Source organism: Hibiscus syriacus, unplaced genomic scaffold, assembly GCF_006381635.1.
Source record: "Hibiscus syriacus cultivar Baekdansim isolate YM2019G1 unplaced genomic scaffold, ASM638163v2 tig00110332_pilon, whole genome shotgun sequence".
Taxonomy (NCBI): Eukaryota; Viridiplantae; Streptophyta; class Magnoliopsida; order Malvales; family Malvaceae; genus Hibiscus; species Hibiscus syriacus.
In genome coordinates this window covers 8,340,336-8,352,441 of record NW_024062688.1, presented here as the reverse complement: position 1 = coordinate 8,352,441, position 12,106 = coordinate 8,340,336, and the positions used below count along the sequence as shown (strand labels likewise).

The following is a 12,106-nucleotide window of genomic DNA, read 5'->3' as shown; positions in this document are numbered from 1 at the left end:
TTAATGTAAAAAACATTTTACGTTTTTCCCATAACGTATATGGATTAATTCGTTTATTTTTGCACTTACGGAATAGCTAATCCCGTGATGGGAGAGACACTTGTCCGTAGTTCATGATTAAAAAAAAATCTAACTACTCTCTCCCTTTTCTTTCTATCATTGTATTTATAAATTAAATCAATTTTTCCTTCTTTGATTTCACTTAGCGTTTTGATATTGATTATTTATCGTTGGTTGTTTTACTTTTTTTTTTTTTAATAAAAATAATTATGTTTTTTGATACGTTTTATATCTGCCTTTATGATACATTTATCTCTTGTCTTTCGACTATTTTTTGTTTATTTTTTCTCATGGTTGGATTTGACATCGTTACAATTGATCAAGATAGTGTTTATTTATTATCATGTTGATTTTCCCTGCTTTCGACCATCGAATTGATTTGGATACGCGTTTTGCGATCGTGGATAGTCTTTTCACGTCACTTGACTTTGATTTGCGTTTTGCGATTTGTCGATGGTCTTTCAATAGCTCCATCCCTTTTTGTGGTTCATTTGCCGATGCAGTCAGATTTGTTTGTATATTTTTTTTATTCAAATATTTTGTTTAAATTATTAACCTTTTCTTTCTTTGGTCCTTGTGTAATTTAGTTGCCTAGTTTTTTTTGTCAATGGTTATAGAAAAATATCCTAATTATAATTTATTTTACGTTTACGTTTACAGTCATGTTTATAAATCTTTATTGTAACTCTAGATATTTTTGTATTTTTAATAAAACTAACGAGTTTCTATAAAAAAAAATTCTAATAGAGTTAATTATTTCTCTAGTTGTATGTTTGACTATAATTTTTTAAAAAAAATAAACTTGATTATTAAAAATATTCAATAATATTTTTAAATTTTTATTTATTTTAAAATGTTAAAATCTTTGAGTAACGATGAACTACAATTTTTTTATAACTTTTAAGATTGTGTTTTTCTATTATGATTTGTGTGATATTGATGTAAGATATTTTTTTTTTTGAAAATTTAGAAACGTTTCAAATGATTTTGCTAAATGAGTTAATGTTAATATTTAAAAATTTTAAGTTCATCATATTTGTGAGTCGTTATTCAAATATATTATTTATTTATTTATCTGTTGAAAGTAATTTTTTAAAGTTAAAATTATTAAAAATATACTTGAGATCATCAATGTCACAAGAAAAGTTGAGTGATCTAATCATTTTATGTATTGAGAAAAATATATTAAATCATATTGATGTAGATATTATTATTAGTGATTTTTGTATTTAAAAATATTTGTAGATTTTTTTGAATAGTTAGATGTTTAATAATTTGCTTGATATTATTCATTTAAAATTTGATGTATTTATTATATAGTTTATTAAATTAAATAATATGTAAATAAACTTATTATTAGAGGTCCAATTTTCAAATTTACTCTGGTAGTAAAATCTTATAGATGTGTCTATATACATTGTTGGCTTAAGGTATTAAGCAAAATCACAAGTAAAACGGGTGACGGGTGAATGAGAAGAGCAAAACAGTTACTTTTATCATTATAAATCAAATGACATGATGTTTTATATATAAATGTCGTGAAAACACAGCATTAAACCAAGATTTTTGGTGTGCAAAATCCATGAAAAGAAAGGAAAAGAAATTATTGAATTTGTCTCATCTACCACCAACCAATGTTTAGATAAGCTTCTTCTTTTGGAAGAATCGCTTCAAATACCACACTTGCAGGCCTGAGACTACGATGCATGTGCCCAATGACATGATGCTAAACCACGCAACTCTCGCGTTGGTGGTCTCACTCATGCTCCTCATCTCTACCTCTCTGTTTATCCATTATTAAGACATGAGATCAACTAAGTATGATGTTGACTTCACTTTAAAATTGCACAGGATGAACATGTACATTAACAATTACCTGCTTTTCAGATAGAGTAGGTTCTCATGAATGGCCTCTACGGCTCCTTCCAGTTTCCTCAGCTCGAGCTCGACCCCCTTTTAAATGTAAATTATCACGATGAAAGCACACGAGGTAAAAAGACTATCTCAAAATAAAAAATTAATTTCGAAAATAACACCACATTAATTTTTTTGGATTCACATTTTTTTTATGTTGGCGAAAGCAATATCTGTAGGCAGGGATGGAGTAAGGGACAGGTAGAGGTAGTTGCTCCTGGAAATTTAAAATTACCATATATTTTAGATTTTTTTTTTTAATAAAAATCTATTTTCGTCCCTTGAAAATGTATAAGTTCATCCCTTTTTTAAATTTTAAAATATCATTATCTCTAACACAAAATTATGCTTCCGTCCCTATTTGTAGGAAACACTTTTTAAAAGACGCATTCTACAAAAAAAAAAACACTTTGTGCCTGCCTAGTTCAATAGGGGCATAAATTAACAAAAAATGAAAAAAAAGAGAAAAAGTGAGGCTAAAATTATGAAAAATCTATATGAATTTTGTTAAAGAATGACAAACACGTGAAGTGCAAGTCAAAGACACGTAATTACAGAAACATAAGCGGAACAACAACACGAATTAACCTTATGTTCAATCACTTTTCACTCAATAAATTTATATTTAAAAAATTATATTTAAACACTTAAAAACTCACATATTTAAATAATGTGAGATTTAAAAAACATCATTAGCTTCTTAAATCCCACATTGTTTAGATATGGGATAAATATTTAAATATACTTTTTTAAACATATATTTATTGAATGATTAAAGATAAGATTAATATATGCAAGCCATCCTCGTCCGGTGTGTTTGTTCAAATACATATCTTCAAAGCGTACCACACACATTTATTCTTTTTGGACAAAGTTCACATAATTTTTCCGTACTATTGATCTTTCTTTTTTTTCATTTTAACCTAGACAGTGCTAACATTGTGGCACATAAACAAAAGACACTTGTGGCAAAAAAACGAATTTTCTGTAATATTTATCACGACGCATTGGGAGCACTGACCAGGACCAGCAACACGGTTTCCTTTCGGAATCCGGACACAAATAAAGGTGAAGAATGGAAATTTTAAAAACAACGTGCTCACCTCAAGTTTTTCTTTTCTGGCAACTGACTCCCAGTCTTTAGCTGCAATTCCAGTTTTCCAGTCAATGTTGACAACAATTTCACCAGTTGCACTAGAATGATTATCCGACCAGAAACATGCTAGGTAATTGCCAGCCTCCTCGGTCGTGAACGCAAATCGCCCGTACGTCACATTCTCCCGGTGATGAAGATCGTTTCCATACGGAGATGTCACCTACACAGTTAGAAACTCTGAGAGAATGCATCACAGTTCCCTCTTCAGAGATTAATGATTTATTGCAAACCATAAACCAAACCATGGGACGTTAACTTAATCTCCATGGCCAAACATGGTATTTGGAGATCAGAAAAAGGTTAAATGTAAGAAGATAGCATGACAATTTCATCTTCAACTTTCCATTCATCCACTATTTCTATGGGTTTTTTTTTTCAAATATTAACTCGAGAGAAATCATGTCCGCACATTGAAGTAAATTCCATGGGATCCCAAAAAAAATATGGACACAATTTCATACTACTAAAGAGCGAACACATTAAATTAAGGGACTAAATAAATTATTAATAAAAATATTAAAAAATATAAATTATATGAAAATTTGAAAATCTTAAAGTGTGACCACCCGTCAACCTATCTCAGTGATCGTATTTTGTTTAAAAGAAATGATTAATGTAATTCTATATCCCTGTTTTTCCATAATTTGCTAATGCTTACGATATTACAGGAAAAATGCAGAATTGTTCCCCAAAAACAAAATAATTCTACATTTCTATCGAGAGTAAGCAATTTCAAGCACAATCAACAACGAAATCTGAAACAAGAACAAAAATTCAAAATTGCACCCTTCTTTGTATTAAAATTATATATAAGAGCAAAGTTTAAACATTCCATTGATATTTCCTCATTCATATGAAACTCAGTATAAGCCGTATTAATTATTTATTAACCACACCTAAAAAGAAAAGAACAAATCCTAATAACCATTTCGTAACAAAGATCGAAAGAGGGAAACATCAAAACCTTGACGGCAACGGGAGCGGTTTGACCGTCGTCGACGGAAACCACGACGTAGTCGGCTAAAACAACGACGTTGCTGTGAATTTCCTCGGAGACGCACTTAGTACCAGTTTTGGGAAGATTCAACCAAATGGCGTCACCCACGGGAGCAGTACTCAAAGCCCACAGTAACATGACGAACAACGATGGCGATATCGTCATCGCCTTGGGCACGTTAGAATCCCTTTTCATCGCCAACATAAAGAAAATTCCTCTTTTTTTCCCCTACAATCTTAGGTCTTTATTAGGTGAGATCGGAAAATTTTCGATCAAAGGTCCAACACCATCGAGGCAAACGGCCACCTCCGCTTCAGTTTCCTTTTATTTTGTTAATGTCCTTTTTACAGTTTATATTTCAAATTCAATGTTGTATATTGCCATGTTGGCATTTCCTCCACTAAGATCTTTCCACGTCAATGTCTTGAGGTGTCCTATTAATATGACGTTTTCTCCATTAAAATGATAGTACATTACATCATTAGTCACTGAACTCTAGATTTATCTTGTTTTTTATCATTGAATTATAAAAAAGTTTCAATTTTATCCTAATTTAATTTAAATTTTTTGTCACTGAACCATTGAATCATTAATTACATGATGAGGTTATAATTATATTCTATTTTTATATCGAAAACATAGATTATTGTCTATTATATAGAGTGGTGTTTCTTCACAGAGAATGACATTTTACGTGGAGGATGATTTTTCTCGCAAGAGTATTGAAGATGTCTTGACTCTGAATTATCTCTACATCCTCATATATTCACATGGAGGGTTTTTAACGCTCTTCATGGTGTAATGATGTTGTTTTGATGTTTAAACGATAGTTAAGGATACTTTTTAGAGAAAATCGCCTCAGTGACCAAAAAAAAGTTATAATATACGATTTTAGCCAACTTTTTTTGGATTTGCCAAAATGACCAACAAAATCGCAACGCGAAATAAAAATCGCAACGCGATCCCCAGAATCGCAAATCAGTTTCCAGAATCGCAAATCAGTTTCCAAAATCGCAACGCGATTCTTGAAAATCGCGATGCGATAGTACAAATTCGCATTGCGATTTTCCATAATCGCAACGCGAATATGAAAATCGCAACGCGAACACATAAATCGCAACGCGTATCCGTAAATCGCAACGTGTATCCGTAAATCGCAACGCGTATGGGTAAATCGCAATGCGTATCCGTATATCGCAACGCGTATCCGTAAATCGCAACGATAATACATAAAATCGCAACGCGTATCCGTAAATCGCAACGCGATATTTAAAGCGCCATTATAATCGCTACGCGTATTTTATTTTCAAATTACAAAAAGAATATTAAGACAAAATCCCGTAATCGCAACTCATAACCTAAAACCTAAAATCACAACTCAGTCCCATCTCCATCTCTCACTCTCTACGGCGAAGAAATCCGTCCCCATCTCCGAAGATTTCCGTCCCCATCTCCGGCGAAATCCCTCACAACCATTCACGGTCAGAAATCCCTCACAATATTCAGAAATGGAAAATCAACCTCCGAGGGTTAGTTTTTTTAATTATTTTTATTTTGAAATGTTTGCATTATTGTAGGTTTTTCATATTGAAACTGATGATAAGTTTACTGGTCATTTCAATAATAGATTAACCATTTCACTTAGATTTCATTTCGCGTTACGATTCTGTCGTTGCGATTTTCATTTCGCGTTGCTATTCTCTCGTTGCGATTTTCAAGTTAGTATTTGTCTTTGTCTTTGTTCTGTCTTTTGGTTGAAGTAATGCAATCCATTCAAGTTTCAATTTGCAGAAGAGTCGCAACGAGATAAATGAAAATCGCAACGAGAGAATGACTGTCGCAACGAGAGAATCGCAACGCGAAATGAAAATCGCAACGAGAGAATCGCAACGCGAAACCAAAATCGCATTGCGATTTTCATTTCGCGTTGCGATTCTCTCGTTGCGATTTTCATTTCGCGTTGCGATTCTCTCGTTGCGATTGTCATCTCGCGTTGCGATTCTCTCGTTGCGATTTTCATTTCAACCAAAAGACAAAACAGTGTTGCAAATTTTAGTTTCAAGAATAAACTACTACTTTTTATGTTTATTGTTTTTGGTATATCTTCACAGTGTAGTTTTTGGTATATCTAACTTGGTATGTTTATTGTTTTTGTAGAAATTTTTTTCGGCTCAATTGACCTTGAGAAATAAAGTCAGCCTGGCCACTACAATTGCAAAGAAGCTTTCACCTGCTCAAAGACAATTGTTTGAGGAAACCTGCTTCGGGCCATGGCTGAGAGTACAGCATCCGGGTGGAGATGCTAATTTGACCCATTTGTGGCTTCAGACCATGACATCAAATCTACCCGACAGTATACAACGTGGTGAGGAAGAGATATGGTTTCATTTTCCACCAGCGTATACTTGCTTTGGGCGGAAGGAGTTCTGCTTAATCACTGGTCTACGATTCGGACACGATGATGTAGGCCGGTACACTCGTCATATCGCCCGCCCATCATGGTTATCCCGGGTTTTTCCGGATGAGTCAATGGAGAAGCCGAACCTACATGTCGACGACCTGAAGAAATTATTTAATAAGAAAGCTGGTTTCACTCGGATGGAAGACGTCGATGTTGTCCGAGTATGCCTTCTACTACTTGTGTATGCCGGCTTTTTAGGCAGAGAGGCCAGACAACCTATTCATCGGGAGCTAATAATATTGGTAGAGGACCTGAATGCATGGAATCTGTTTCCGTGGGGTTCGTATATATGGAAAGCTACCTGGACTAAGTTGTCGTCTGCCTTTGATGACCGCAAAAGTTTGCGGGGCGATGGGTCCAAATACACTTTGTCAGGCTTTGTTTGGGCCTTTAAGGTAAGAATTTCTATATAATGTTTCTAAAATTATAATTAATTATTTAACAATTACTAATTTTGTTATTATATTGTTTGTAGATTTGGATATTCGAGGCTTTCCCCAGCATGCGTACATATGCAATAAAAACGTCAAATGATATTCCCAGGGCTATTTCCTGGAAGAGGAAAACTCTGTTGGATTGGGAAGACTTAATACCATATGCCACAATAAATAATGTAAGTTAACACAAATACTTTCATATAATATATAAACAAGTTATTAATAGTAGACGTTTAACTTTGTTTGAGTTTTTATATTTTAGGAGGCCAACATTCCATTACAAAGACTGACACCCACGGAGGAAGAGCTTGCCACTGATTGGTGGCAAGCTAGTCAGAATTTTTTTGATGGCACGGATGATGAGCAGCATCCACTTCCTCCAATTCGAGAGCCATCACCTCACCTAGAGCCATCACCCGATCGACCCGACTATACATCTCTAGAACGAGAGCCATCACCTATCCCGTCACATCATCGAGCCTCTTCTCCACCATCACCTCATGATAGGCGACCGGCAAAGATGCCACGACTCCTATCTCCCTGTTCTCCACCTCCACCTCAACGGGATGAGTCAAGGGAGTTACGTGATGAGGTCAATGCCTTGCGTGAGGAGATCGGTACTCTACGCGATAACGATGGTGCATGGCGTGTGGAGGTGTCAACTTTACGTGGTGAGGTTGCCGCTCTACGTGAGATGATAGTATCGTTGCAGAATGAGGTTCATACTCTACGCAACGAGGTAAGTTTAAGATTTTCCATATTTAACTTAATGATAAATTTACTCGTAATTTCACTTAGATTAGCCATTTCACTTAGATTGCTTAGTAAATTTATTCGGTTGCTGCCAATTCTGCTAAACTGTGTATTCTTTAACACTGTGAAATAGTATTTGTCTTTGTTTTGTCTTTTGGTTGAAAGTAAATTTGTTCGGTTGCTGCCAATTCTGCTAAACTGTATATTCTTTAACACTGTGAAATATATTTGTCTTTGTTTTGTCTTTTGGTTGAAAGTAAATTTGTTCGGTTGCTGCCAATTCTGCTAAACTGTGTATTCTTTAACACTGTGAAATAGTATTTGTCTTTGTTTTGTCTTTTGGTTGAAAGTAAATTTGTTCGGTTGCTGCCAATTCTGCTAAACTGTGTATTCTTTAACACTGTGAAATATATTGTCTTTGTTTTGTCTTTTGGTTGAAAGTAAATTTGTTCGGTTGCTGCCAATTCTGCTAAACTGTGTATTCTTTAACACTGTGAAATAGTATTTGTCTTTGTTTTGTCTTTTGGTTGAAAGTAAATTTATCCATTCAAGTTTCAATTTGCAGAAGAAGAAATAGTTTACTTTCGCAACACGAAACTTAAAATCGCAACGCGAAACCAAAATCGCAACGCGAAATGAAAATCGCAACGACAGAATCGCAACGCGAAACCAAAATCGCAACGACAAGATCGCAACGCGAAACCAAAATCGCATTGCGATTTTCATTTCGCGTTGCGATTCTTTCGTTGCGATTTTCATTTCGCATTGCGATTCTGTCGTTGCGATTTTCATTTCGCGTTGCGATTTTGGTTTCGCGTTGCGATTTTAAGTTTCGTGTTGCGAAAGTAAACTATTTCTTCTTCTGCAAATTGAAACTTGAATGGATTGCATTACTTCAACCAATAGACAAAACAAAGACAAATACTAACTTCAGGGTATTAGTTTGAAACATATTTTTCTTTGTTATCTGATGCATTTTGTGAACTATGATAGAATAATGACTTGGGTGAATACAATGCAAGTTTGAAACATATTTGTCTTTGTTTTCACTGTTTAAATATCATGTCTGTTTATTTACTGATTTTTGTATTTAATTATTTAGCGGCCCGATAGAGTGGATGCTTTACGTCGGGTTATGCTTGCACGACGGAGTTCACGCATCAGACAGCGTGCACGTGCTATTAAGTCTCCGTACACCCCAATAGTGCGAAGACACCGCAAGAAGAAGCATGACTCGCCTGTCATCCCTCAAGAGTCCACTCCTATCGTTGAAGAGGCCCCCCATATCATTCCTCGAGAGTCCCCTCCCACCGTTCAAGAGGCCACTGTCATCATTGAAGAGGTCCCTCCCACCATTCAAGAGCCCGATTCACATGGCGTCATATGTAGGCTTCTTGAGAAACCCTCTGTCGTGCCGGACATGATGGATTCAAGTTGGCTCTCGTATGAGTTACCGGCCAGTACCATACCGGTATCTGAAGAGGAGAGGGAACAACTACCGGACACAATTTTGGATAACACCCTTTGGGCTAAGACCGCAGTTGATTTTATCTACATGAGCGGAGCAAGGGGTGTTTCACTGACATATGCAAGCTCACCGATGATATCTTTTTGTTGCTTGAACGGCCTTGGTGGGGCGTATTATTAGGGGTCGAAGACAATGGCTATTTCGATGGGGGGGTAAGTCTTATATTTTTCTTATATTTCAATTTGATTAATTTTTTTTTTAAATTTATGTAAGTCACTAATATATGTCTTTTTTTGTAAAACAGCATATCGATGCGTGGGTGACACGTCTTCTAATAATAAGAAAACTTAAGAAAAATAAAAATATACGATATACAATAATGCCGACGTCTTTTCACGCCGTTCACTTGAAGAATGCACGAGATGAATCATTTGATTTGGGCAATGGACAAGCTAAACTTTATCCTGCATGGTGGGAGGTCGATAAGGTTAGTATTTATTTTAGATTGAGTTTAAAGGTTTTATGAAATAAGTGCGCAAATGAATGAATTATTACTTATGATTGCAGGTGTTTATCCCTGTTTTGGAACGTAAACATTGGATTCTCGTCGAGCTTCAGCTCCCATCCCTTAAGACAATAGTGTATGACAGCATGATAAATTACATATCATTGGCTGATTTAAGAGATGTTATTAAGGGATGGAGCTCTCATTTGGCTAAATTCTTGGATGCGATCAATTATTGGACTCGTTCTGGAAACAAGAAGCCAAAGAAGCTCAATATTACAGTTATTAGAGACGAGACCGCGCCACAACAAACGAGCGGAGCCAGAGGAGATTGTGGTCCTCTCGTATGCTTGGCGTTGGAGCGTTTGACGACGGGAAGCATCAAGTATCTACCTCCCACCGATAGAGATAAAGCTGCAGTAGGCTTGTGGTTTCGGCATTATATGGCTAAATCGATATATACGAGACGCTGCCTACCTGCATCCGCGTTATAAAAATGTCCATAAACAATTGGTAAGTTTATATACTTATAAATGAAAATGTTTGGTTAATTAACTAGAATTCAATAATTTGCGTAGAAAGTGTTGTTTGAACAAATGTTTGGTTTTTGCAGGTTAATCTCAGAAGTGAACTGCGTGAAAATGATGTCGAGCTGCAAAAGTTGATTCAATAGTTTAATTGATTTTTTTTGATTGTTTAATTGATTTGTAAAAGTTGATTCAATAGTAGATGATCGGAAATAAGAATTATTGCTTATTTTTGATTGTTTAATTGATTTGTAAAAGATGATTTGTAAAAGTTGATTTGTGTAATTGATGCGAACATAATTCTTATTTGTGCTTGTTTAATTGATTGAAATGTAATGGTTGATTTTGTTGATTTCAATCTGCATTATGTTGAAGGCAAAAATGACTATCGCAATGCGAAATGAAAATCGCAATGCGAAATGAAAATCGCAACGAGAGAATCGCAATGCGAAATGAAAATCGCAATGCGGAAATGAAAATCGCAATGCGTTTATAATTTCGCATTGCGATTATCTCGTTGCGATTTTCATTTCGCATTGCGATTTTCATTTCGCATTGCGATTCTTTCGTTGCGATTTTCATTTCGCATTGCGATTTTCATTTCGCATTGCGATTTTCATTTCGCATTGCGATTTTCATTTCGCATTGCGATTTTCATTTCGCATTGCGATTTTCATTTCGCATTGCGATTTTAATTTCGCATTGCGATTCTGTCGTTGCGATTTTCATTTCGCATTGCGATTTTCATTTCGCATTGCGATTCTCTCGTTGCGATTTTCATTTCCGCATTGCGATTTTCATGTTGGGATTTTCATTTCGCGTTGCGATTGTATTTTCCGTGTTGCGATAGTCAAATGCATGCCTAATAGTGATAACAACTGAATAACAAGAGTTGGTTAAGTCAAAATGGTTGGCCTGAGTCATTAATTCAACTGAAAATGTTAAAAGTTCACACATAAAATCCACATAATACAACGTTTGCATTTAAAAATCACCTAAGTTAACAGTCTCAAAAGGTGAAGCCAATCGTGATTGGGATTTTAAAGATGATTGCCTTTTGCTTGACACCATATGAGCTTTGGATTTTGATGAGGATCCATATTTTGGTAGAGGAAAAGATGATTTTGATGGCACTGGTGATCCACATGTCAACCTTGTATGACCACTTTCCTTGCACCGACTACATGTCGATCTCTTCTTCTCTTCACCCTTAGACGGTATACGATCGTGACTTTTTGGTCGGCCAGGTAGCCTTCTGTCCATGGCTGGTGGCAAAACTGTTTGTAAGTCATCTGGTATGTCCCACTCAGAAGGATGTGGAATAGGGTAGACAATCTCGGCATAAGTCTGTCGATAAACTTCTGTAGTGTAGCAATCCATAGCGTATGCGCTTGAATCATCTTGGTTTAAATGAAGAGCAACTTTTATAACATGGCCACACGGATAACCAGATGTTTTCCATTTCATACAACTACACGTCTTTGCATTTAGATCGACTAGCCCATTTAAGTTATTATCCAGTACTTGAAACAAAGTGTTTGAACATGGTTCAACTCTCCATGACGTTGACTTCACAACACGTTTCGTTATCTTTTTTTCAGTCCATGGTGTAACACGATGTTCCAATGTTCCTGTAAATTTAAATAAACAATACTTAGTAAAATATATAAATATGATAAGTTACGAATTCAAAGAAATAATACCTGCATGGTTTCTTTTCTTGTAGTACCACTGTTGAATAGAGGCTCGAAAAAACTCCATTAACATAGTAATGGGTAATTTCCGGGAATGACGACTTAGAGCGTTGATTGATTCTGCACTATTAGAC

At 35.4% G+C, this 12,106-nt stretch overlaps 1 protein-coding gene across 1 annotated transcript; it reads right to left on the bottom strand.

Moving 5' to 3' along the window:
- Positions 1 to 1,695: 1,695 nt before the first annotated feature.
- LOC120119974 (transmembrane emp24 domain-containing protein p24delta3-like) lies at positions 1,696 to 4,393 on the bottom strand. The gene is made up of 4 exons (XM_039139751.1): positions 4,095 to 4,393; positions 3,078 to 3,290; positions 1,937 to 2,013; positions 1,696 to 1,843 (listed from the first exon to the last, which is right to left on the bottom strand). Exons 1-4 carry the CDS (start codon positions 4,329 to 4,331, stop codon positions 1,699 to 1,701), a joined length of 672 nt encoding a protein of 223 aa, XP_038995682.1. The 5' UTR covers positions 4,332 to 4,393; the 3' UTR covers positions 1,696 to 1,698.
- Positions 4,394 to 12,106: the final 7,713 nt, after the last annotated feature.